Raw genomic sequence first — 26,819 nt, forward strand, 5'->3', positions numbered from 1 at the left:
TTGTAACAGACCAGAACCCAAACACACCCAAATACAGTATATATGTTGAGTGTGAACACAGTCCATAAGATGAGCTTTATCCTGAGCAGATTTACACAACTGTTTTAGACTCTTGCTAATCTTATTAAGATCGGCCGTCACATGTGCACAGATTAATGTGATGTTATCTGATGGTATAGTGTGTGCATCAGTGAACCGTGTGGCCGTTCATGTTGTTAGACTATTGTTGTCGATGCTGCGGGATCGGTCCGATCAAACGCCATGACCACCTGTCGATCAACAGCAGACTTCATGACACCTGGGTAAAGTCTACCTGTATCTGAAAGACTCTGCTGTCTGTACAGTAGTCATTTCAATAACTGTGTTACTTTAATATAAATGTCTAGATTTTCTTTCTTGCTTAACAGGTGTTGTGTGTTTGTTTTCAGGTTGTTCTTCAGAATCTCTCTTTGTGTACGCTGTGCTTTTACTCTTTGTATTATATTGTGGTCAGTGTGTGCATCGGTCTTCTCAGGTGAGGTTCAGTTTTCTCTCTCTCCCTCTCTCTCTCTCTGTTGTTTTTGTGAGCTGATGTGAAAGTGACTTCCTGTAGAGCAAAATATCTTCGACATCAGAGGTTCCCAACTGCTGGGGCACATGACACTTTTATCTGCATTCAAAATATACATATAATAAATGATAATACACAATTGACCTTTTAATGCCGTTAGGTGTACTTTTGTGTTTTACATACATGTACTGTAAGTATTGACAGCATGACAGCAGTGTCTCCACTGTGTTCTGGTTATTTGTTTGTTTGTTTTCAGGGTGGAGGAGGTGGACAGTTTGTTAGCACCGTTTGACTACACAACTCAACCATCATGGCAGAGTCCCAAATATTTAGGTAGGCTGGATGCTACTGTATATACTGGCTTGTGACTTACATAATGCATTATGTCTGCAAATCGTGTTATTGCTGATATTTGCAGTGATGCTTTGTTGAAAGGCCTACATAAAAGGACAAACACATAATCAACAATTGATCAAACTAAACTTATTTTATACAAAAAGAATCATGAGTGAACAAGAAATTAGATCAATAGTTCAAACAATCTATCAATAGTTTACTTTGCTCGCTCATTACTTATGTTTTAAAGTAAAGTGTGTAGGCTACTTGTTTGGTTTTGTACGGTCATATGTGTGTTTATTGTCTAGTGAGTGTGATCTCAACAGAGGTGACGTACATTGTGGGCGGTCTGATGTTCGCATGGATTGTGGAGGATTGGGTGTGGGACTACGCCATCACTGTCACGTTACTACACATTGGACTGACTGTAGCCGGTGAGAATAGCTGAATTCACATGAATGACACATCACATAAAACATTTGGGAGAAGATATTTTGTCAGACACGTTTATACACGGCTGATTCGGACTAAATATCTTCTGACTGGGTTTTATAAGAGTGTTTGATGATGTTTAACACTTTAATGCACACACTTACACACATTTTTAGACACAATCATCTCTAAAATTTTAAGTAAATGATAAAGGTGTAAAGGATATAAAATATCCTGACATGATTAACACCCGAGGTATACAGAAGATCAGCAATAGTGAATAGTAAAGCTGTAGTGGGCTACTGGATTACCTGAAAAAAAAATTGTATATTAATAAATTACATTAATAAAATAGAAATACGCCAAGCCGGTATTCAAACTCAGGTCGCCGAAAGTACGTCTGCCCTGACCACTGCGCACAGCACTACCTACTAGATCAGCGGCTCTGATGAATGAATTTGTAAGAAACATAAAGGCAACTGTTCGGATGTAAGAGCACGACCACAAAGGTTGAAAGTAATTTAAGTATTGAAATCTATCAAAAAAGAATGCAAAGAAAAATTATTCTGCTCAAATAAATGCACGTGGATATGACAAAAATCCATTCTGGGTCTCATTATCCTCTATCAATATTAATGTAACTCCCTACAAATGAATGCAACATAATCATCTACTGTACAGGATCCTCTATAAAAGGACATGGCATAGTATATCAAGTATATCAAATTGGCTATATAGTACAAGTCATTTCAATTTACTGTTTTAATTTTTTTTGTTTTAGTGTAATATATCAAATATATAAAGTAGTAAATTAAAAAGACTTGCACTTGCAATTTGATATTTGATTTTATTTGAATAAATACTAACAGAAATATCATATTTTTGACTTGGAGGATATGAATGTGACACACATAAGCCTATGATACACTGTATGCTTGAAAGCTTATAATAATTGTTTTTGACCTTGTTTTCATAGTTATGGCTGATTTTCCATCCACTGAACATTGGTGGATTGCTCTTGGTAAGTTTATTTAAAAGCTTTCTGCTTTTATACACTTTCAGAAAAAAAGTACAAAAAAGTACAAAAGTTGTCACTTGGGGGGGGGTACCTTTTTAAAAAGTAGACTTTTGTACTTAAATGATACATATTAGAACCTTTTAAAAAGTACCGTCCCAGTGACAAAAAGGTACCTAGAGTGAAGGGCAACCAATATGATTAGTCTGATCTAACAAAGTTTTAAAATCACATTCATGTGACCCTTGACCACAAAACCATAACTAGCAGAGGAGTATTTTAGCAGTATCCAACAATAAAATTTTTATGCCAAAAATCATTAATGAAAGATCATGTTCCATAAAGATATTTTGTAAATTTCCTACTGTAAATATATAAAATCATTAGTAAAATACTAAGGACTTCATTTGGACAACTTTAAAGGCAATCTTCTTAATATTTTGATTATTTTGCATCCTTAGATTACAGATTTTCAAATCATTGTATCTTGCCAAATATTGCCCTATCTCAGGGGTGAGGAACCCTGGTCCTGGAGGGCCACTGTCCTGCAGCGTTTAGTTTCAACCCTAATTAAACACACCTGAAAAATCAGGATTACTTGGAAATAAAATTCAGGTGTGTTTGGTTAAGGTTGGAACTAAACTCTGCAGGACAGTGGCCCTCCAGGATCCAGGGTTCCCCATTCCTGCCCTATCCTAACAAACCATCCATCAATGGAAAGCTTATTCATACAGCTTTCAAATGATGTTTAAATTATTTAAAAAAAAATTATGACTGGTTTTGTGGTTCAGGGTCACAAATATGATTTGATAATACTTACCATTGATCATTTTCACAAAATAAAATTGAGTTCTGTTTAAATGGTTAAAGATGTCAGTTTTTCAACAGGCTAATGAATCTGTCAGGGAAATGCATTTCTCAAATTTGAGTGTGTGATTTCACAGTGTAAACTTTGTTATCATAATGATAATAAATATTACATTTTTTAATGTTAAGGAAGTACTGGTTATTGAGTATACTTTTCAGATTTAAATATGTAAATGTCATTTTTCTGTTAGACCTATAAAAAATAAATATCAGCTATGTGCACAATTATACAAATAATACTGGTGAAGAAGTCATAGCTATACATTTTACAGCTACTATCCAATCAGTATTCAGAATCAATATCCAATTTATAATGAGAAGAATTGTATCATTTTGGATTTCTCAGTGCACGCAAAATAACAGTACATTTTGTTGTGGAAATCTGTTCCCAATTTTTTAAATATAAATATTAAATTTAATCTTAATATATAAATAGATTATTTTCTTAAAATTATAATTGCATGTGCGTGTATTTATAGATACAATTATTAAATACAGTAAACAAATATATATGATGTAAACAAATACTTTTATTCTGCAAACGATTAGTCACGATTAATAGTTTTTGCAGCCCTACTCAAGAGAATACTATGATGTTTCATATAACTGAGACAAACATGAAATATTTAAATATAAAGTTTTCAATATGTTAAAGCACAATGGTCTATGGTTAAAATCTTGTAACTTGCATCCAAAATTAGTATGTAATGTTGAAAATGTTAAATAATGGACACAGACCCATGCACTCTTATAATTTATCATGAGACCTGTGATTTCTAATGAAGGACTTGTCGTAGAGTAAACAGAGCGACGTATGAGCTTCTCTTTTACCAGCAAGATGTGTAACACTGCACTGTAAAAAATGTGGCATTTTGTCAAATCAACATATATTTTTATGTTACCTTAACCTAAACTTACAACAAGTTAGGCTATATCAACTTCTCATAAATCAAAACTTAAAATGGAAGGTTGAATTGACTGCATTTTCCTACAGTGTGTTAGTAGCACTCAACTATCTCATCTCTGTCTGAATTTTGTCTTACAGGCCAAAGTTTAACAGGCTTGTGAACTTTGTGTTATAAAGACAGGCTTTCATTCTTGAGCATTGTGTCAGACATTTGAGTGTTTAAATGACAGATAGCAAAAATCAAAACAGTTAACTTATACTGTAGTGATGTGTGGAATCAGTGTGACACTAATATTTCTCTATCACTACAGGTGTGATGTCATTAATGTATAATGTTTTCTCTCGCACAGGCTCCGGATTATTGATGATGATTTTTGGAGGGCAGCTCTTGGCCTACAGACTCTTCAGATATAATTTTGTTCATCCGGCGGATCTTCAGAATTTCTAACAATCTCTCTCTCTCTCTCTCTCTCTCTCTCTCTCTCTCCTCTCTCTCTCTCTCTCTCTCTCTCTCTCTCTCTCTCTCTCTCTCTCTCTCTCTCTCTCTCTCTATCTCTCTCTCTCTCTCTCTCTCTCATCTCTTCTCTCTCCTCTCTCTCTCTCTCTCTCTATCTCTCTATCTCTCTCTCTCTCTCTCTCTCTCTCTCTCTCTCTCTCTCTCTCCTCTCTCTCTCTCTCTCTATCTCTCTCTCTCTCTCTCTCTCTCGTCTCTCTCTCTCTCTCTCTCTCTCTCTCTCTCTCTCTCTCTCTCATCGCACACACACACACACACACACACACACACACACACACACACACAACATTGTTTACAAGTTACTAGTCTTGTTATTCATTTTGTTATTCATTTTCAGCAAACCAAAATGTTTTGATGCTTTTTAAAGCCTTTCTAACAGTTATGAAAACAAGGGCATTTAAAATTTGATTGTGCCTCTTATTTCATATAAACCAACTTACAATCATCACAACCAAATTCTGTTCAGTTGTTAAGATGCCAAAATATTTTGTTAAAAATATTTTATGCGGTGTTTTCAGAATCCATGTATAAATAACAGATGGATCTTTCCATTCATTCAAATAAAAAAATGCATTTTTTTGAAATCTCATATAAAACCATGTACATGATGAACAACTTCAAGAATAAGGTTTATAAACTTGAAACAAAAAATGAACTAAACTTATATTTTAGTCAAATATTAAAAAATAGAAATGAATAAAACATTTATATTGCAAGAATATATAGGGGCGGTTTCCCAGACAGGGTTTAGATTAATCCAAAACTAGCCCTTAGTTATATTAGGACATTTAAGTAACAAACATCACAAAAAACAATAATAATGCGTATCTTGGGACAGAACAATGGCACTGATATATGTTAAGAATCAAGTCAAAGCTTGTTTTTAAATTAAGTCAGCTCAAATATGCATTTTAGTCTGGGACTAAGCCTGGTCCTGCACCATGGTGTGTTTTTAGGGCCATTCAAATATTTTTAATTTAACAAGGTAAATATGTTGAATTAGAAATACTACAATGAACCTAAAAACAGCATATTATCAATGTTTGTAAAGATGGAAATATTTGATTTAATTATTTGATTTAGTCTGCTGCTCTGTTTACACTTCAAAAAATGCTGTGTTATTTTCAACCTAGCATTGGGTCAAAAAGGCACGTACCCGGCTGCAGAGTTAAATTAACCCAGAAAATAACAGAGGACTGTATAGATGTAATTATTATAGTTCATATATCATTGATCACTGACATCTGTCATCCTGTTTTCATCTGTAATATTACAGTTACTGTAGTTTATGTCGATGCTTCAGAGAGATGCTTTCTCATCTGTGAACAGTATTTAATGAGCTATTGTATAAAATGACTGACATCAGCTGAATGAAACCCTTGTACAGCACTTTTTAAGCGCTTCTTTTTCACAGATGGTCTGCTGTGCCATGGTGTCAAAAGTTCATTAATCATTTAATAAGATTATGTATAAGAGGAGAAAAGGGGCGGTGCAGTTGAAGTAGATCAGAGTCGTGAAGACGAGTTTTACCGCAGGTGCATCTGGACTTAACGGTGGAATACATGGTGCCGCAGGGGTCAAACGCCCCATCTGACCCTACCCAGGTCATGGTAACAAAACTGGTGTGTTACCTCCAGCTCTGGTAAGTGACTGGGACTTTACTATTCTCAATGAGACCATTAAAAGATGATCCAGAAAATTGCACTTTTCTGAGCCAATTCAGGTGTCAAGGGGATTTCTATTGGATGTATAAAGTCAGTTCACACAGACGTCCTATTAGAGTAGGTATAGTTCACCATGTTAACTATTGCATGGATATGTTATGCTAACATTTGGCAACCGCAATACTTTTACAATACACTCTGTCTTCATTTTAAACAATATACACTGTAAATGTGGCATGAAGAAAATTGGGTTTTGCAAGTCAATTCAACATGCTATTTTAAGTTTTGACCTGTAAATAGTTGCCATAAGTTATAAAAACAAGATAAAATTGTTTAACTTAATTTAAGTTAAAGTAGCATAAAATCTATGTTGATTTGACAAAAATGTTGCATTTGTTTTTAGTCATTTCAAACATCTTTTTTTTGGAGTAAAACTTTGTCTATAAATTGTGCAATGTAGTCCATGGTACAGTACATATGATCATGTTAATGTTCACTGAAAAGAAAAACAAATAAATTTAGATGTTAAAGGAAAACAAAGCACTTCTATCACTGTTGCACCATAGCATGGAAGGCTGTGACACTCCTGCTATAAACAGATAACATTTCAGTCTATTCTTTACATGCCCTGTATCCATTTCAACATGAGAAATGAGAACTCAGTGACCATAGGAGAAGGAGACCGTTGTTGAATGTAAAAGTTTTAAGGTCAACATATAAATAATGTGTATTTTAGAAGAAAATAATTTTCTTTTGGTTACCTTGTCATCTACAGCATGTATCTTAATGTTAAACTGGAGTCAGACATGTAAAGCTTTTGTGAGATATCTAGGAGAAACTTTTAATCTGGTGCTTAGTGGGAATTCACGAGCTGCTTCTTTTCAGTAAATGCAAAACTGTATTCAAACTAAACATTTTAACATTATCTGCTGAGCTGAAATCCACTATTATAAAACATTTAAGAAAAAAATCATAAGCTTATTTTAAACAGCAAACATGAAGTTTATCTGTATCCTGCATGTTACCACATGTGTTGCCTAAGGGTAAAATTGTGACATGATAGGAAGTGACATTTTTTGGACCATTTCCACAGTACGACATGAACAAAAGTCAATAATCACGTTTCATTTTTAAACATTTCGTAAACAAATTTTAGCATTAACTGCATTTATCTGCCACACAAAAATTATTAAACAAATTTGTTTTCATCATTAAAAAATAAATAAATAAATAAAAACAAACAAACAGTGATCATTTAACCTCATACCAAGCAAGCTAACAGAGTAGCATAGATTAACCTGGCCTCAACACACAATCCTCCCTTACAAAAATTATAAGTGTTTAATTTTAGTTTAAGTGTAATAACCATTGTTTTTGCCAATACTGAAACATTTTTAAAATTATGGTAAACTGTTTCCCACAAAACCATGGTTAATATGTGTTTTAATTTTTAGTAAAATTATTATTTCCATACAGAAAAACGCTAGTGATACACTGTAAAAGAAATGCAGCATGAAGTTAACTTGGTTTTGCAAGTCAATTCAACATACTATTTTAAGTTTTGAATAGTTGACATAACTTTAAAAAAAAAACAAGTTGAAATTGTTTAACTTAATTTTGTGTGTCCTTTAAATGCAAATGAGATGATCTCTGCCCTAAATGGCAGTGCCGTGGTTGGATAGTGCGGATTAAGGAGCGGTATTATTATAAGATCCCCTTCTGACATCACAAGGGGAGCTAAATTTCAATGACCTATTTTTTCACATGCTTGCAGAGAATGGTTCACCAAAACTAAGTTACTGGGTTGATCTTTTTCACATTTTCTAGGTTGATAAAAGCACTGGGGACCAATTATAGCACTTAAACATGGAAAAGTGAGATTTTAATGATATGTCCCCCAAAATATATGTTGATTTGACAGAAATTCTGTATTTTTTCACAGTGTAGGTGAAGATGCTTTATATTGTTTAAAGGATATACATTATTTTTTGTTTGTTTTTAACTTGAATTACACTAAGCCCATCCTTCATCCACTGAATACACAAATGTTTGTGATGAGGTATTTTATATTTTTATAGAGGTCATTTGTGGGGGAATATGAAGAGTGTGGTTTGTCGTATAAAGTAAATAAAAACTTATCACAGCTCTTAGAAGGACAAAAATCTTCTTAATAAAATACTGACTCGGTCAGAACCAACTGAGAAACACAAATATGATATAACAACAGGGGCGTCAGTTTGTGTTGAAAAGTGGTGGGGACAAAGGATCAGATGAAAAAACATTACAGCAGGACTGGAAAAATATTGAATAACGGCGCATCAAAACTGGGCATAGTGTAGGCCGGTCAACAACACAAAAATACTCAGCATAAAACCCTTAACAATGTCGACTGCACATAACAGTCCCTACAACACCAGATCAACCCAACAGCAGCAGCATGTTAAGTCAATGATTACAATGAAATTCATTATATATGTAAGAGAAAACACACTATAAAGCACACAACGCAACATATGTGACCCTGGACCACAAAACCAGTCGTACACTGCAAAAAATGATTTTCAAGAAAAAAAATTCTTTGTATTTTTGTCTTGTTTTCAGTTCTTAAATGAAGATGCTTTTTCTTGATGAGCAAAATGACCTAAGAAAATAGGTCTAGTTTTTAGACCAAAAATACCAAATGTAAGTGATTTTGTGCATAAAACAAGCAAAAAAATCTTGAACATTTTTCTTAAACACTAAATTCAAGAAAAATTCAAGAAAAAATTGCTTACCCCATTGGCAGATTTAGTGTTTAAGAAAAATGTTCAAGATTTTTTTGCTTGTTTTATGCACAAAATCACTTACATTTGATATTTTTGTTCTAAAAACTAGACTTATTTTCTTGGGTTGCTTTGCTCATCAAGAAAAAGCATCTTAATTTAAGAATTTTTAGATATTTTTTTACTGAAAACGAAACAAAAATACTAATAATTTTTTCTTGAAAATCTGACTTTCTTTCTTAGTATTTTTGTCTTGTTTTTAGTAGAAATATCTAAAAATTCTTAAATCAAGATGTATTTTCTTGATGAGCAAAATGACGTAAGAAAATAAGTCACATTTTTAGACAAAAACTATACAATTTAAGTGAATTTGTGCCTAAAACAAGCAAAAATATCTGCCAATGAATGAGAAAAATTAGCTTAAATTAAGTGTTTAAGAAAAAAGAAATCTTATTTTTAGATTTTTGTCTCATCCCATTGGAAGATATTTTTGCTTGTTTTAATCACAAATTCACTTAAATTGTATTGTTTTGTCTAAATTTTTTTTTTAGATATTTCTACTGAAAACAAGACAAAAATACTAAGTACGAAAGTCATTTTTGCAGTGTAAGTCGCACAGGTATTGTATGATTGAACATTTTAACCAAATGCTTTCATAAAGTGCAGCCATTTCAAAAAGTGGTGGGGACATGTCCCCAGCGTCCCCATGTAAATGACACCTATGTAACAACATATTCCTCTCTAAAACAACCTACATTTTAAAATAAAAATTAACATATTATCACAATAATTTTTACACAATAGTTATGAACTAGAAGTATAGACCCTTTATGTGTTTTTATGTCTTTATGTCTCCCCCCCCCCCTCTCTCTCTCTCTCTTACTGTACTCACAGTTATAAACTGTGGACACTAGAGAGCAGCATTGCAATTTAAAATGAAGAAAAAAAAGTTTTTCTGTTAATTTACTTGGTATAAAATCTAAGTAAGAAATTGTTGGGTTGCTTTCCAGAAGAATGTAAACGGTGTAACTCTGTGGTTACTTTAAAAATATTATTCTGACCCTTATTATTTACTGAGAGTGTGTCTGTGAGCGAAGCAGATTATTATTTTGAACTGTATGTGAATATTTATATTAGTCTCTCTAAATCACCTTTCATATCTGACAAAGATGTATCCTGTCGTCTTGAATTATTTTTATTTCCAAATAAATGTATTTACTAGCCTATTGATATACTTTCTTACACATTGTTGCTAACGTTGGCTTACCTTATTTTTGCACATCAGCCTAATTAATGTGGCAGTTATGAGGTGTCATAATGAAGCAATGGGACAAAAAATCAAGAAACAAAGTCATTAAATTCATTCGCATGAGTAAACAGCTGTGAAACACACTGAGACAGACAGTTTAACCTCTCAGCTCTGAACTGTTTTATATGGCTTGACCAATCATAATTTCCCCCCGAAAAAAACATTAGGCTAATCCTACTAATACGATAAATATTTGTCATGTAAATATTAATAATGTTCCGTATCGGTTGCTTGGTAACCTTCCCAAAGTGTCAAGTGACAGTAATTAATATTCATGAGCCACGATTTCATGCGGCGCTGCGCAGAGCAATCGGCGTATGACATCAAAGTACCGCGAGAGCGATTATAAACCTGTGCTCCGATCTCGCGCTACTTCGATGTCATACGCCTATCAGTCTGCGCGGCGCCGCTTGAAGTCTGCCTGTAGCCAATCAGTGCGTTTTGGGAAGCGATCGTGACATCATCTAATAGATATTCATAAGACAACCCTTTACCGTAGTATGATTGGTAAGGTTTGCGCCTAGGGGCGGGAGCGTAGTCTGATTATGCATGTTGTTATGGGAAAGTCGATGATCAGCAGCAGTAGTTCACGTGAAACTTTTAAGAATAATGCGGCGCTGAAATCAACATGAGTCGCGATCAGGGTGTTGTGTTAACCGCCTTCATCAGCAACACTGAACTCGCCGTCAGCTGTACGGAACAAACAGATGGTTCGGGACTAAGGTAAGAGATCGAACCAACCAACACTTTCTTTATTACCCGGGGTAATGTGCACTAACTGTATCCTAGAGCTAACGTTATGTCTTAAAATCTAGTGCGCTGCCTACCTAGGAGGCTTGTTTACGCATACGCGCGAAACGTTTTTAGTCGTCGTTAAGCGCCCGTGGAGTCCAGAAATACTTTCATTTGGTTTTTGAACACAGCCCTGGTGACCAAAGGTCTATGTTTGTGCTGTTTTTTCAGGATGAGCTTCATGAGATCTTCTCTAGACTGGACATTTTGATTGCTAACAACATGATTAACCAGTTAGTATTTTAATATTATTTTAGTCAGCACTAACTCTTTTGAGTTCTCATGTGGTAATGTGACTGTAGATTGTTTACAAAAGTCCGAAGCGCTGTCACTGCTACTGGGTCATTTTTCAGTTGGGGTGGCAAGTGAGAGGCAGAAATTGGTTGTTTTTTAATTGTTATGCATTTGAAATTCGTTTAATATGCTATATCCATTAAAATAGAAGCATAATAACATTTTTAATTTTAAATAATTTTAAAAAGTCCAAATAGATTTTCCCCTTCGACATCCATTGTTGTTACACCACAAATATGAATTTGGGGGACACTACTTTTTTCTTAAAAATTACTTAATATATTTTGTTATAAATGCAATCTCTCAAACTCAATATGTATTTTAAATAAAATAATTAATTGTCAATAGGGCACAAATTGTGTTTATCCTACAGAATACAATCATGGAAACATTTTATAATTAACAGGTTTTTAAAGTTTATTTTAACTCTTGTAAAGTAGAGGGACACCACTTGCCACCACAAATAAAGAATGACCCTACTTCAAGATCTTTTCAGTTTGAGTAATATAACTTACATACGATATTGCTGACCATACTGTATTGGTTTTGATCGATGACAGATTCTTGTGGCATTTAAACCTACAATAAATCAGTTAACAGCCCAGATTTTTAACCACCTGCGACTACAACCTAATTTTAAACTAGCGGTTAACCGTTATGGGTTTTATTAGATATTGTATAATGATGATACTGTAGTGTATGTGATACTGCAGTACAACAGTCTTAGCAATTGACATTAAATTTGAGAATTTTCTCAAAGAAATCCATCAAAAATATTTGAAAACAGATTTTATTAGTTCACAATGTTGTTAAGATTATCAAAAGTGTTATTGGAATGTTAACTATAATAGCATATTCTTCTCCTGATCTCCAACAAAAATTTTCATACTTTTATTACAAATCCATTTTTTAATGTATCCAATGCAGCTATCCCAGAAAACAAAAAAGCGCTACAGGACACACAAATCGAACAGCTGTTATACACACAGGCTATGTTTACATGCACAAAATTTTGACAATCCCACTTAATTTAATCTGTTTGCAGGTTATGACAGTTTACATGTCCCCTAAATATGGCAATCAATTACATGTACAAACAAACCGGATCAAACGTCTGTTGAAGCGCACAGCCAGGGTTGCCGGGTTTGTGTATCAAAACTATCCCAATGGACATTTAAAACTAGCCCAAAGCATCCTTAAAATTATTTACAGCCCAAATACCAAATCAACAAAATCCTTTGATCTTTTTCGGGCAAGAAAAAAATTTAACTCACTGAAACATCTAAAAGTAGCCCAAATCTGAACTTTGCCAAAAAGCAGAGGACTTGGCAATGCACATCATCTTTCGTCGAGTTCATGCTTTATCTCTGGATAAATGTTCAAAGTCAAAGTTGAGTTGGAGAAAGTTTTTTGGATATAGGCAAAGAAAAACACTTTTCAAAAGGCACAACGCTATTTTATTGCTTTATGTAATGTTATAAAAGCAATGAACACTGTGCAGAATGTACAGCACGTGACCCCATTACTTTAATAATGTGTGTTCCCAATACCTTGCTTTCAGATGGACAGGCCTTTACTACACAGAGCCGTTTTTTACTAAGAAGCTCTGCAAAATCTCGAAGACGATCACTGTTATGAACACGGTTTTTGCCTAGCTTTCGGTGAAATATGACTCTGTGTAGTAAATGGTACTCCATTTTAAAGCAGGTGATAGCGGTTTACTACTAATCACCGAACAGGCTTTACTGATGAGACACGCATGAGAATCGGAGAATCTACATGAAGGCCTTTCATTCTGATTGAGCCATCAATACAATTTCAAAAAGATTATGTGTTTGCATGTAAACGTAGCTACTGTGGAAATATTCTGTCATTCAAATCAAATATGCACAAAAATGGGATTGAAACTGAAAGTGTGAACATAGTCTTAGTGTCCGTCTGGCCTGTGAAATGAGATGCTGGATTTTAATGGAGGAGATGTGTATTAGAACACAGGTCTTTCTTATTCAACAGCTGTTTGCCGAACTCCTTTATGAATTCTGCAAACTGGAGCAGTTCTTCTGTGTATGTATATAAAGAGGTTTCAATGTCTGGATTTGCTTAGTCGGCTCTTGGCTGTTTTTGTACATCAGCATTTTTTGCTTGTTGTTTGCATGAAAAATGCCTACAGACGTTTGTAAAAATAGGCTTTGTTATCTTAATTTTGCCTAGTGCTGGGCAATCCAATAATGTTCATTTTCATGATCTAATTTTCCTGATAAAACGACAATGACAGTTCGATAAATGACCGATAATGTTTGCGTAAAGCTGCGCAACGCGGTCTTGGTTTACAATCACAGTGTCACTTACTCAGTTAGACTTGGCGGAGTGGAGTAAGAAAAATGAGTGACAGTAGCTGGGTTTCCATCCATACGTTCATCCAGTGTAGAGCATACAGAACCGGAAGCAATGTACTATGCTTAACAGGGATGTGGAAGTAAATTATACCCTATTGGTAACCTAGTAACCAACAATAAACAAAACAAAGCACGCCTAAAAAAAGGAGACAGGGCTGCATATAGTCATGATTGGGCAAGTTCTTCATTTATTGGCAGTGCAGCTTGTAATTGCCAATCTAAATGCTGTGCACAGAGAATGGAATGCAGCATTTTTGATGCAGGCACTAGCAGCAAGGGTATTAAGACGACGTTGTGATATTGATTTTACTATTAATATACTTTATTGCCATATCGTCCAGCGTTAATTTTGCCCCAGTGTTTCTTTTCAATGTTTGAAACATTTGATCTTGATTTATTTAACACTTTTGACATTTGACATTTTAACTCTTAACTCGTCAGGTTTTTTTTAAAAATACAAACATTTTTAGTGGATGCTTCAGTGTTTTATAAGTTGGGTAAGAGCACCATCTAATGGATTGTAGTGGAAATATGGATTGCTGTAAAAACTTGTCATTGGCAGGCAAGCGTTTTCTCTTAATTGACGAGATAACTCGTGAACTACTGTTAATTAATACGGCTTTACAGTAGAAGATGGCATCATGTGACTGTAAGTGAGTGCAGATCTGTAATTATTATACATCACATGTGTGTGGATGCTGAAGTCATGAGAAAGGTGGATGGGGAGTGTGTGTGTTGCTTCGTGTGTGTATATGTTTGTGTATCAGCATGGTTGATTTTGTGTGGCTGTAGCATTTCATAATGAATATTTCATGACCCATTGTGGTTTGCGATCATTGTGTGTGTGATGTCTTTGATGGATCAGATTTAACTGAATGTAATCTGTTCCATGGTGTGGTGATGTGAACTATTTTAAGCTCATAGGTATTTCAATTTACCTGGTGTGTAATGTTGGTCAGTTTGTAATGCATATACAGCAGTGTACACAGTACACCAGCACTAACTATACTGAATCAACAACCTTATCACTTTTCCATTGACACAGCACACAGATCTTGTTTTTGAGAGTTCACTTGAACATAAAAAATGAGATTATACTGTATTAGATGAAGCTTTTTGCAATTTTTAACCCTTGTGCAAATTCACATTTTTAGGGTAAATCCCCCTAAAATATGAAAAACTGTTGAATGTTTATATGAATCCTTAAATAAAGATTTGGCTTTCAGGTAAGTAGATTATTTTGTCCCCACCTGCTGTACTGAACGTGCTGTAGCTTGTAAACTCTTAGATAGCTATGAACGATAGATTTACTTTAGTTTATATCAGCTTTACCATGTTTGGGCATTGGACGTGCAGGTTTGAGATTTTAACTAGAAGACGTTCTTCCTTTATCAATCATTTAAAAAGACAAAATAGTGTATTTAATATTTTACCCAAAAATGTTCTGTCAATTATTACTTACATGTTTTTCTTCTAACGTTGAAGACAGACAGCAGAATATCCTGTGAATGAGAACTGAGAGTTTTTCCTCTATGACAGGTATTCAGAGTTATGTTGTCTTTAATGTCTAATCTACAAATATCTGTTTCTCAGTAACTCTTCTGTTTTATTGGAGGTGGTGAGATAGGTTTATATGCTTATAAGGTATTAAGCTTTCTATGGAAATTACATGGGAATATATAGGAATTTTGGCAAACGGATGAAGATGAGTCAGATGTTGAGGATATGTATTACAGTATATATACACTTAACAACATTTGCAAATAATTTCTTTTAATTCGTTTCTAACTTGGAATATCTCCCAAAAATTGCAATTTTAAAAGGTATTCACCACCGATGTAAACAAGGCCACCAACACAAATTATAATTGTATAAATCTTTATAAATAATATGATAGGCTTTGAAATGCTTTACAGTTATCTAAGAGTAGTGTTTCCATTTGATGTATGATGTGTATTAACGGTATGTGTAAACCACTGCAGATTATAAAGATGTTTACTGGTACGCTCAAGGTTTGATCCTGCTTGCTATTGAGTCAGTGATGACAAAATCTGTGTGCTGATGTAAACAAGAGAAAAGAACATTGTGCACATCATCATGTTTTACTCCAAAACACCAGGGGTTTAGTTACGCTTTAAGGGGCAGTTTCCCAGACATGGTTTAGGTTATTTTAGGAATAGTTTTTCATTATATTGGGACATTTAAGTATATTTAACAAATATACCCTACAAAAATCATTACTGGTGTGCATCTTGAGACAAAACAATGTTAGGGCTCTGACGGTTGTCTTGACCATTGCACCACCGCAGGAGTCCATTTCCTAAAGCAGAAATGGAGGTGAAACAGTTTCTAGTTAAGGGATCATTAAAAGCAAAACAAAAGTACCATGTGGGAGCATTTTAGTGACGTGGTTAAAGAACGAAGACGAATCGCAGGGTATGTAATAAATATGCAACGTATGTATTTGTGTAGTTTGTGTGCGTGCGCATAGGCGGAAATCCCGGGGGGGACAGGACCCCCCCCTATCTGAGGGTTGTCCCCCCCTAAAATATTATTAAAATATATGTATTGAAAATAATTTAATGATTTATAATACTTAAAATAGATGTGTAAGAAGTAAAACAATACAAATGCAAACGGAGCAACAACAAAAAACGTTGTAAACATTTTGATTCCCCCCTCCCTTTCCTCACAGTGGTTTGGTCCACTGTCCGCGCCACACAGTACGTTCCCACCACTTATCAGTTTATCCTCATATGTTTTAAAACTGGTCTATTTGGACATATAAACATGAACATATTTCATTTTATGAGAACAGAAGCAGATAAACGAACAAGAAAACATTTTTATGCATTCATGCAGAGGTGAGGCAGAGCTGAAAGTAACAAATTACATTTACTCACGTTGCTGTAATTGGGTTTTTTGTGTGTACTTTTACTTTTTTGAGTAGTTTTTAAAATGTGTACCTTTACTTTTACTTAAGTATGTTTTGTTTAAAGTATTGTAGGCTACTTCGCTACATTTTAAGTCATATCCATTACTGAGTAAAAAAAAAATAAAAAAGCAAGAAGCGCCACGGATGATTGATTGATGGGCGGGGGAACGCGCAAAAAGAGCCATGAGGGACGAGACAGGCGCGGGCTAATGCAGACCCTCAATTCAATTCTTATGAAAGAAACCCCTGGCCATTGACGCAAATTTGCACCACGCGTTTTTAATACATGCGCATAATCCTTCAAGGTCTAGCAGCTTCGCGTCAAGTCAAACAACTTAAGAACATCATCGGGAATGCACAGGTCATTAGACATTGCAGAGAGAGAGAGAGAGAGAGAGAGAGAGCGAGCGAGAGAGCGAGCGAGAGAGAGAGATTGAAAGACATCGGGTACACAGGTCAGTGAAGCTATACAATAAACGTGTAAAGGATAAAAGTATTATGGCACTCATCTCATTATATGCTCATTTAAACTAGGTATATAGTTTAATAAATAATGTATGTTACCAGCAATACATCAATTACAACCTTACTATAGTGATTGAATTTACTAGCTGCTGAATCATATTATTTTTGCTTCAAAAGTGCATAACTCATCTGTAAAAATCATTAAATAATTCCATAAATGTTTCTTAGTCATAAAAAAGCTTTTTATTTCATTAACTTTTTGTTATTGCACTTTAATTGTAAAGATGTTCCTACAATAAAAAACAACTAGTTTAAGATTTATATTTCCTTGTCCTTTTTGAACTATACTTAAAACCTCTCCCTGCTGTAAAAAAGTAACTTTTTAAAATTACATTTGCGTCCGTTCATAGAGAAAGAGAAACGTTTTCTATCTGTACACATTTCCTTGCAAGTACAATTTTGCCTGTATTATTGGTGTCCCCTTAAAAAATTGTTCTTGAAAAATTTTATGTTTATTGTCCCCCCCAACATTTACATGAAAGTTTCGCCCCTGTGCGTGCGTGTTTGGGAAGTTGTATATTCCAGTTAAAGTTTAAGGGAGTAAAGCTTGTGTTTATGCCCTTAAAGGGCGTGTTGCAGGTTAACCACCACTGTCGATTAATGGGTACATAAATCACTCAAGATATGTGTATAATTTTTAAAATGTCTCAAAAATGGTCTTAAAGAACACTTTTTTTACGTTTTTGGTATTAACGGTTTTTTTACGCAATTCTGCGATGACGTCACGCTGGGGAGAAGTGGAGAAAGCCTCAGCCAGAGCCATAGAGATAGATGAGACATTTATTGCTGTTTAATACTTACGTATACAATTTGGAAATCATATATACATCGTAGGAAATATATAATGTGTTATACTGCAAAGATACCATGCTAATTATTATTTACGATATCTGTGGAGATAAATAAAACTTCGCAAATCTGCTGATTTGATCCATTCATGTCCTGACCACCAGGCTAGAGATTTTTAAACATCCTTTATTCACACTTACTAGTCTATGAAATAATATCTCAAATATATTGTTTTGTGAAATAAAAGGATGCTTTGTTATATTGTTTATGCGATTATAACGAATCACACGATCATTTTATACGCAGCAGTCAGCAGCTGCAGCACACTCGGATCCGACCGCATACATACTGTAATAAACAGGCGTTCGGCGGCTTTTTACATCACGACAGACTATGCCATTTGAGGAGGAACCGCTCATTGATCACCGTATTTTTATAAATCCTGTACATGTTTGGACCTGCCGAACAGGTTGAGCACTTTCATATACTTTGTTGAGCAGAGAGGCTGCACTTTGACCAGCGGGCTGCGGGAACCGGAGCACATCACGCCGCCAGACGGTGTTGTTAACTCGAAACGTATAACTATTATCAGATCGACCCACCGGGAAAGTCCAGACTCTGCCGATTGCCATTCCGCTACTGGTTGTAAGAAAGTGAGTGCGTTTGGGTCGCTGGTCCCCGCGAACAGATGTGAAGTGCCTCACTCACCTTCCTGGATTAGAGACATGCTGCCAAAACCGTTTGTGCTGAAGATCGCATAAAGTTACACCCATTTCAGGCAGGATCATGGACAAGCCAGCATGCACGAGTATGTTAATTGTTTGTTAACTTTCTACACGAAGATATGCTAACGTTATGCTATCTGGCTGTCTGCCTATCTCTCTATACTAGCCTATCCATCTGTCTGTCTGTCTGTCTGTCTGTCTATCTATCTATCTATCTATTTATCTATAATCTGCGCTATCAGAACTGTACTTTACTCGTCTTTCTATAGTCATTCTCAATGCTCTCAATGCGGCTTTGGTAAATACTCTCCCCAGCGTGACGTCATACAGTGCGTTGTGGGGGAAAGGAGAATCATTGCAAACCGCTGTACTTTTTCATACTTTTTCGGGTTTTGTGATACCCAACAACATAAAATACAATGGATAACACTTTAAATGGTTATTACACACAAGCAAGTTGCACAAATTCGTAAAAAAAAACCTGCAAAACACACTTTAAAGAAAATGTAGCCTATGTTTTTTCATTCACTATGGGCTCTCGCTTGGTGTTTTCAGTCTGTTTGATGATAGCGTACATTATGTCAATTCCTTAAAGGAATAGTCTACTCATTTTCAATATTAAAATATGTTATTACCTTAACTAAGAACTGTTGAATCATCCCTCTATCATCTGTGTGTGTGCACGTAAGCGCTGGAGCGCGCTGCTATGCTACGATAGCATTTAGCTTAGCCCCATTCATTCAATGGTACCATTTAGAGATAAAGTTAGAAGTGACCAAACACATCAACGTTTTTCCTATTTAAGACGAGTAGTTATACGAGCAAGTTTGGTGGTACAAAATAAAACAGCGCTTTTCTAAGTGGATTTAAAAGAGGAACTATATTTTATGGCGTAATAGCACTTTTGGGAGTACTTTGACTTGGCGCAGTAACACCCTCCCTCTCCCATTATGAGAGTGAGAAGGGGAGCGGACTTTTCAGGCGAGTCGAAGTACTCCCAAAAGTGCTATTACGCCATAAAATATAGTTCCTCTTTTAAATCCGCTTAGAAAAGCGCTACGTTTTATTTTGTACCACCAAACCTGCTCGTATAACTACTCGTCTTAAATAGGAAAAACGTTGATGTGTTTGGTCACTTCTAACTTTATCTCTAAATGGCAGCATTGAATGAATGGGGCTAAGCTAAATGCTATCGTAGCGTCGCAGCGCGCTCCAGCGCTTACGTGCACACACACAGATGATAGAGGGATGATTCAACAGTTCTTAGTTAAGGTAATAACATATTTTAATATTGAAAATGAGTAGACTATTCCTTTAAACTTTAAACTTCACTTGGGTTTGTGGATGCACTCTTAGAAAGGATGTGAAAGGAAGATTTTTTTTTACACTTTTTTTGTGTTATGCTTTTAACACATTATGTGTCATTTTTAGGGCTGGACAAAAAAATTTATTTTTCTATTAATTGTTTTTTAAAACCTGGTCGATTCAGAATCGATTCTCAAAGAGCAGAATCTATTTTTTTTTTCTTTCATATTTATTTCTGCAAACATTGAACGAAAGATTAACGTTAATCGAATTACTAGTCTTCTTCACTAGATGTCACCCTCTTTTGTGCCTTGCGCGCTGTTATCTAGGAGAGTTGTTCACTGTTCTTTTTATTAATATAGTATTTGTAATCTATATTCATCGAGTTGAATCGAGAATAAAAACCGCCCCAAGAACCGGAATCGAAAATTGAATCGAGAATCGAAATCGAATCGATTTGATAGCTTGTGAATCGAAATCGAATCGATCTGGAAAATCTGAATCGATACCCAGCCCTAGTCATTTTGTGTTGGTTTTGTGTTAAAATAAAACGAACACGTATTGTGTTGTTTTTAACACAATTATGAGTGTTAGATATTTTATAATATTTGGTTTAATATAAATTCTGTAAGATAAAAAAAATACTGAATTCGTACTAATGACCCACTTAAAACAGGATTTGACTCAGCCTTCACTCCCTGTGGGGTTTTAACAGAAGAATTAAAAAAAAAAATTTTTATATAATGATTTAAATAAATGAATATTCATTTTTTATGAGCTCAAAATAATATTTAAAAATTATATTACTGAAAATGCCCATCCCTATGTCAGGGCAAGATGTTTTTAATTAAGGCAGGCAGCTCAAACATGCATTTTAGTCTGAGACTAGGATAAGCCCAGTCTGGGAAACCGCCCCCAGTGTGTTAAATTTATTGGCATGATGTCCTGAATAGGGTTTAGGTTAGGTTGAACATTTAGGTAGTTTTTTAAAAAAACAAACCTTACAAAAAACAATACTTATATATGTTTTTAACCATAATGTCATAATGTTTGATTCCTGTTCTTTGTTTTCTTGTTGTTTGTTCTAAACTGTGTTTGGAATGGTGGATCAGTTACATTTCTTCACATATCCTAATGTTTTAATGTACTGTAAATGTCATCAAATCAGTGCTGCCCTGACGGCCTGGTAGAGTAATAATTTGAATAAGAAATCATTTGTATTGCGTATAGACAGTGTCGAACGCGGCGTCTAGTCGCAGGTAGTATACTTGAAAAGTTCAGCGGACGTGTGCGTGCGCGAGCCGGACGCAGAGAAAAGGTAACACCCCGGCCTTGAGAAGGGAACGAGATGCTGCGTCTCCCTTGGCATACTTCCTGCGTCCCTGTAACGCCATCTTTGACAATATTTCAGATAACAATATACTTCCTGGCTCTCGCGTCACCCTGTCTTTGTCGTTAAAGGAACACGCCCACATTTTGGGAATTTAGCTTATTCACCGTATCCCCCAGAGTTAGATAAGTCCATACATACCTTTCTCATCTCTCTGCGTGCTGTAACTCTGTCTGACGCAGCCCCCGCTAGCTTAGCTTAGCACAAAGACTGAAAGTGAATGGCTCCAGCTAGCATACTGCTCCCAATAAGTGACAAAATAATGCCAACATTTTCCTATTTATATGTTGTGATTTGTATAGTCACACCGTGTACAAATAACAAGGTGATATGAGACACAGCTATCTTTTAACAGTATACATACTGGGAACTATATTCTCAGAAGATGAACACTGCTACTTGGGTGAAGTGATTTGCTCGCAGCAAAACTGGCTGTGTCTCATATGACCTTGTTATTTGTATATAGTGTGACTATACAAATCAAAACATATACATAGGAAAATGTTGGCGTTATTTTGTCACTTATTGGGAGCAGTATGCTAGCTGGAGCCATTCACTTTCAGTCTTTGTGCTAAGCTAAGCTAGCGGGAGCTGCGTCAGACAGAGTCACAGCACATACGGAGATGAGAAAGGTATGTATGGACTTATCTAACTCTGGGGGATACGGTGAATAAGCTGAATTCCAAAAATGTGGACGTGTTCCTTTAAGCTTCACCATTGGTTGAATTTGATATACACATTCAGACACACTTACCCTTGGAAGCGTCTCCAAAGTGTCATCGCAGAGACGCAGCGCGAGTTCCCTCGAAAGGGAACTGTAACAATGTATCTTAAAAGGTATAAGGTAACACAATGTAACCTTGCTCTCACTTGAAATGTGTCCCCACATTTAGTCCTTGAATTTGAGGGTATTGGACCTGGAAAGTCCTTGAATTTGAAGTTAACTAGGGTGTGGGAACCCTGGTCAGGGCAAGATGTTTTTAAATGAAGGCAGCTCAAACATGCATTTAAAGGAACAGTATCTAATGTTCTGTATTGTAGCCCACTGGTTTCTTATGCTGCCTCTTGGCCAGGTCGTCATTGCAAATGAGAACTGGTTCTCAATTGACTTACTTGGTTAAATAAAGGTTTAAATAAAATAAAAGTAAGATTGTGGCCAAAACTGGTATAGCAATCACAAAACTTGTGGCTAAAACTTGTACTGCAATCCCACAACTGGTGGCCAATACACAAAATGACAACATGAACATCCGTTGAGGGCTGCAACTCCACTTGACAATATCCTGGCCGGATCACTATTGTATTTGAAATGAAAATGATTTCTTAATGTCTAGTGACATATCAGGGCCATTTTATGATTAATTGATATAAATTTCTTACATACTGCTCCTTTAAGTCTGGGGCTGGCTAGGATATAAACCCTGTCTGGGTAACCGCCTGCTAATGTTTCATGTAGTTTTGTAAGTGTGTCTCTGGCATCAGCAGTCACATTCCATGGATTCACTTCTGGTAACTGAAGTACTGGTTTAGATCTCTTGACCAGACTCACTTCAGTCTTACTGTATAGCTTTTACTTTAGTCCTGTACACTGTAAAATGTTCCTGTGCCTTGGTAGATTTAACAAAAATAAAATGAGTAAACTGTATTAAAAATTTTGAAATATGAGTTAAAATAACATACAAATTTGAATAATTTGAGTAATTCTAGATGAACACATTATTGAGTACATTCAACTTCATTTTATCACATATAATTCGCATAATTAACTTACTTATTTAATTTTGTGTTGAAAGTACATTAATGATTTTAGTAAGTTGCACTTCACAGCTATCCAAAACAAAATTGGGCGGGCGCATTGATTGAATAAAAGTTTCGGCCCTCATCTCATTGAATGATGAAGTTTAAATCAATGTTTATAACAACAACAAACCATAAAAAATTACCTGTACCAAGAAAAGTAAGTTACAGTACTTAGTATTGAGTAATGTTACAGTGTTTATTATACTTACAAAAGGCTGCAAGTTGACTCAACTTAAAACATTCAATGCAGCCCCTTGCCTTACTTTTTATAAGTTAGATCTATGTATTATTTGTTACAGTGTACCTGTTTGTGTGACATTATTGACTGCAGGAATCAAAGAAAGCTTATTGTGTTTGCTTTATTTACAGTAGTTTGTGTGTGTAAAATGACTGTCGCTGTACTCTTTTGTCTGTGTTTCTCTGACATCAGATGTTTCTGTGGTTTGTAAAGCTGTCAGGGCTTTATGCCCTTTAGCATATGACTTACACAGCTCGGTTAATAACTAAACCATGACAGACGTCGTCAGCATTGTGACAATGAGAGATTGTCAACCAGTAAAGCATATTTCTCTCTCTTTCAGTTTTGTTTCAGTTGCTTATATTTAGAGATTTATTTATGAACTCTGTGTTTAACCTTGTGGAAGAGTAAATGTTTGATTTTCATATATTAGTGGCTTCATATGCTGCACTATTTTAGCATTTTAATATTCCTCTGCAGTCTGTTAGGTGAAGGTTTTCTGTGCTCTCTCTAAGCTTTAGTATTAACCAGGTTGTTGGATCTTTAACGTTTGTATGTAAATAATGTAAACAATATGTAAATTTGTATGTAAATAATGTATGTAAACAAGTGTGTTACGTTTGTAGCTGATCTGTTATGATGACATACGGTCAGGATTAGAGCCGACCTATATGTTTTTTTCCAAAACAAATATTAGGGAGTAAAAAAGTCTGATAACGATATATCGGACGATATTCTTTGTGTATATTATAGTACAGTACACATACACTGAAGTATATTATACCCAAACTAAAGCGGCTGCTCTCCGCTGCTTTCATTTTTTTTCATTTTGTGAGTGTGTGAAAGTTGCACAAGCTTATTTGATCAATTTCTCTGAAATATCTGAGAAAGCCCTTATATTTGCATGTACAAAAGTGTGAGCAATGAGCATGTTTAGTAACAACACATACAGCGGCACTCTCACATACTGTAATATTAGTGCACATCAGTTTTAATGGTTTTGTGGTAAGACTTTAGTATAGGGACCAGTTCTCACTTTTAACTAGTTGCTTATTAGCTTGTATATTGGCTGTTTATTATATTTATATTTTATTTATGCATTTTGCAGACGCTTTATCCAATACGACTTTCAGTGCATTACATGCCATACATTTTTATCAGTATTTATGTTCCCTGGGTTCGAACCAGTGGCGGCTGGTGACTTCTTTTTTTTTAAGCGCACGATGCGAAGTTCGTCACAACATGTATGTAGCTTGTCATGTGTGTGGTTCGTCATTTCAAAATATGTGTTCTGTGCTTTGAGAGATTGTGTGTGCATCACGTGTCATGCCAAAATAAGTGCCTGCTGCCTTGAACTTGAAAGGAGACGCTCGCGTGTGCCAGATACTCGCACAATCTTATGCGTAATCAGAGTTTAATGTTTAGTGAGTGTGTTGCGTGTATTTAGGGAACGTGAGCGTCTCTTTTCTCATAAACGGTTTTGACGCGTCTCCAGCAGGCACTTATTTTACGTGATGCCCACAGGATCTCTCCACATGCATGACACATATTTTGGAAAAGGGAACCACACACGTGACAATCTGAACACTTATTATGAATTAGCGCATCCTCGGAAGTGCAGTCACGAGCCGCCACTGGTTCGAACCCATTACCTTTTGCGCTGCAAACGCCATGCTCTAACACTGAGCTATACAGGAACACATGTAGTCATTATAAAGCACATAATAATGCCTTATTCTGCATTACCTTATTCTACACTCCTTAATCCAACCATATACCTAAACATAACCAATACAAAAACTACCTTATAGCTTTTAATTAATTAGCAGTAAGTTCATTTAGGAGTATATTGAGGCAAAAGTCCTAGTTTATCATCAATATCTGAACAGTTCAGATGCAAAAAGCTCTAAGTGCAACTGACATGTATTCTTGTAAATGACTCTTTTGTTTAGTTCCAGTAATTAAACTTTTTTATGGCAATGCCACTTATTTACACACATGTCACTTTAGTCATTTCATTGTTAATTAACAAATTTGACTGTCTTTCGCTGCAAAACCCTCTAAGTGTGTGCAAATAATATGCGCCTATAAACGGGACGACAATGCGGGTTTGCTTATCACATACATGAATGCGCAGGAGCACAAAATGCTTTTAAATATGAAAGATTAAAGGATTCAAATTTTAAAGATTATTATTGAGTCTCTTGGACATAAATGAGGACCGATTATGAAACGTTAGAAGGCGCAAAAGCTGTTTAACCTGTAAGTAAATAAATGCTTTGCTTTAAACAAATGCATCTATTTTTTTATATTTTTAAATCGTATCTTACGGATTTATTGTACATGATGACACTGTACCTGTGGATATGGTAAGATGAGAAACATATAAAAAAATCCCATTGTTCTAGTGCTGAAACGCTTTGGCTCTTTGCATGTTTGTAAATCCTTTATCTCTTGTTTGTATTTTTAGAGTACAAACCTTTTCTTGCATATTTGCAAATTATTTTATGAGATTACATTGATTATGTAGGATATCAATACATTTACAGCAATTTAAAGCCTGCTATTTGTACTTCTATGACTGAAGGAAAAAGGCTTTTAAAGGTTTTAATTAAAAAAAATTACATTTCAATAAAAATGAAAACAACACATGTTTAACATTATTCTTAAACTGGTGGTCTTCTTCCTCCGCTTAGTTTTTCAGTTTATAAGGTCCGGCATCTAAATATGGATTACGCATTTAGCATTAGTTACAGACTTTTTATAGACACTCATGAAGATTTTCATCATTAAACTGCCGAGAGAGCACATTTGTAATGTAAGATTTCTTATGTGTTGATCATGTGATCGCTGGGGGACCCCAGAGCTCTGCTGTGATTGTTGCTTTGGACTGTTGATGCTGGACTGCTTGGATGTGGAAAAAAAACTTCATGTGTTTTCTCTGATTCCTCTGGTTGTCTTTCTCTCTGTTCATATAGTCGTAAAACCGGTCAGTACAATGTCCAGAGGTCCAAAGCCCATGCTGCGTCTTTGGGTTCGAGGTCGGGGAAGAACCCGTACCAGCGCTGCAACTCTCAAGAGTCTCTGGATGAGAAGGTCATGGTGGACTACTACAAAGAGCTGGAGATCATTCAGCACAGTGGAGATGCTGAGCATCACGAGGAGGTTCAGCTGAAGGTGGCTGATGGTAAGAACACATCTCGTTTAACACATCACCCCTTATTAACACCTTAATAGCAATTTAAATGGTAGATCAGGTGGATGGAGAGATGGA

General features: G+C 35.4%; 2 protein-coding genes across 5 annotated transcripts in view; both read left to right on the top strand.

The window, feature by feature from the left end:
• Nucleotides 1-209: 209 nt before the first annotated feature.
• On the top strand, nucleotides 210-4,594 carry tmem244 (transmembrane protein 244). Its single transcript, XM_065268758.1, has 6 exons — nucleotides 210-302; nucleotides 429-514; nucleotides 807-883; nucleotides 1,195-1,320; nucleotides 2,295-2,339; nucleotides 4,458-4,594. Exons 1-6 carry the CDS (start codon nucleotides 210-212, stop codon nucleotides 4,553-4,555), a joined length of 525 nt encoding a protein of 174 aa, XP_065124830.1. The 3' UTR covers nucleotides 4,556-4,594.
• A 6,296-nt stretch (nucleotides 4,595-10,890) lies between these two features.
• arhgap18 (Rho GTPase activating protein 18) overlaps nucleotides 10,891-26,819 on the top strand; it is a 37,585-nt gene continuing 21,656 nt past the window's right edge. The window contains exons 1-4 of one of the 4 annotated variants that reach the window (XM_065268994.1): nucleotides 10,927-11,079; nucleotides 11,320-11,381; nucleotides 13,456-13,506; nucleotides 26,524-26,732. In XM_065268994.1, coding sequence (XP_065125066.1) covers nucleotides 11,371-11,381; nucleotides 13,456-13,506; nucleotides 26,524-26,732 — 271 coding nt within the window. In that variant the 5' untranslated portion in view covers nucleotides 10,927-11,079; nucleotides 11,320-11,370. Of the gene's footprint in view, nucleotides 11,080-11,319; nucleotides 11,382-13,455; nucleotides 13,507-26,523; nucleotides 26,733-26,819 lie in introns of all 4 variants that reach the window. The other 3 variants (XM_065268992.1, XM_065268995.1, XM_065268993.1) reach the window with 3 other exon arrangements.

This window comes from Paramisgurnus dabryanus, chromosome 12 (genome assembly GCF_030506205.2).
Source record: "Paramisgurnus dabryanus chromosome 12, PD_genome_1.1, whole genome shotgun sequence".
Taxonomy (NCBI): domain Eukaryota; kingdom Metazoa; phylum Chordata; class Actinopteri; order Cypriniformes; family Cobitidae; genus Paramisgurnus; species Paramisgurnus dabryanus.

What these genes read in the sequence shown, in the direction of transcription:
- tmem244 (XM_065268758.1), top strand. Translation starts at nt 210, where the DNA reads ATGTTGTTAGACTATTGTTGTCGATGCTGCGGGATCGGTCCGATCAAA. An exon ending in GCAGACTTCATGACACCTGG is followed by an intron (nt 303 to 428) that starts GTAAAGTCTACC and finishes GTTTGTTTTCAG; the next exon opens with GTTGTTCTTCAGAATCTCTC. An exon ending in GCAGAGTCCCAAATATTTAG is followed by an intron (nt 884 to 1,194) that starts GTAGGCTGGATG and finishes TTTATTGTCTAG; the next exon opens with TGAGTGTGATCTCAACAGAG.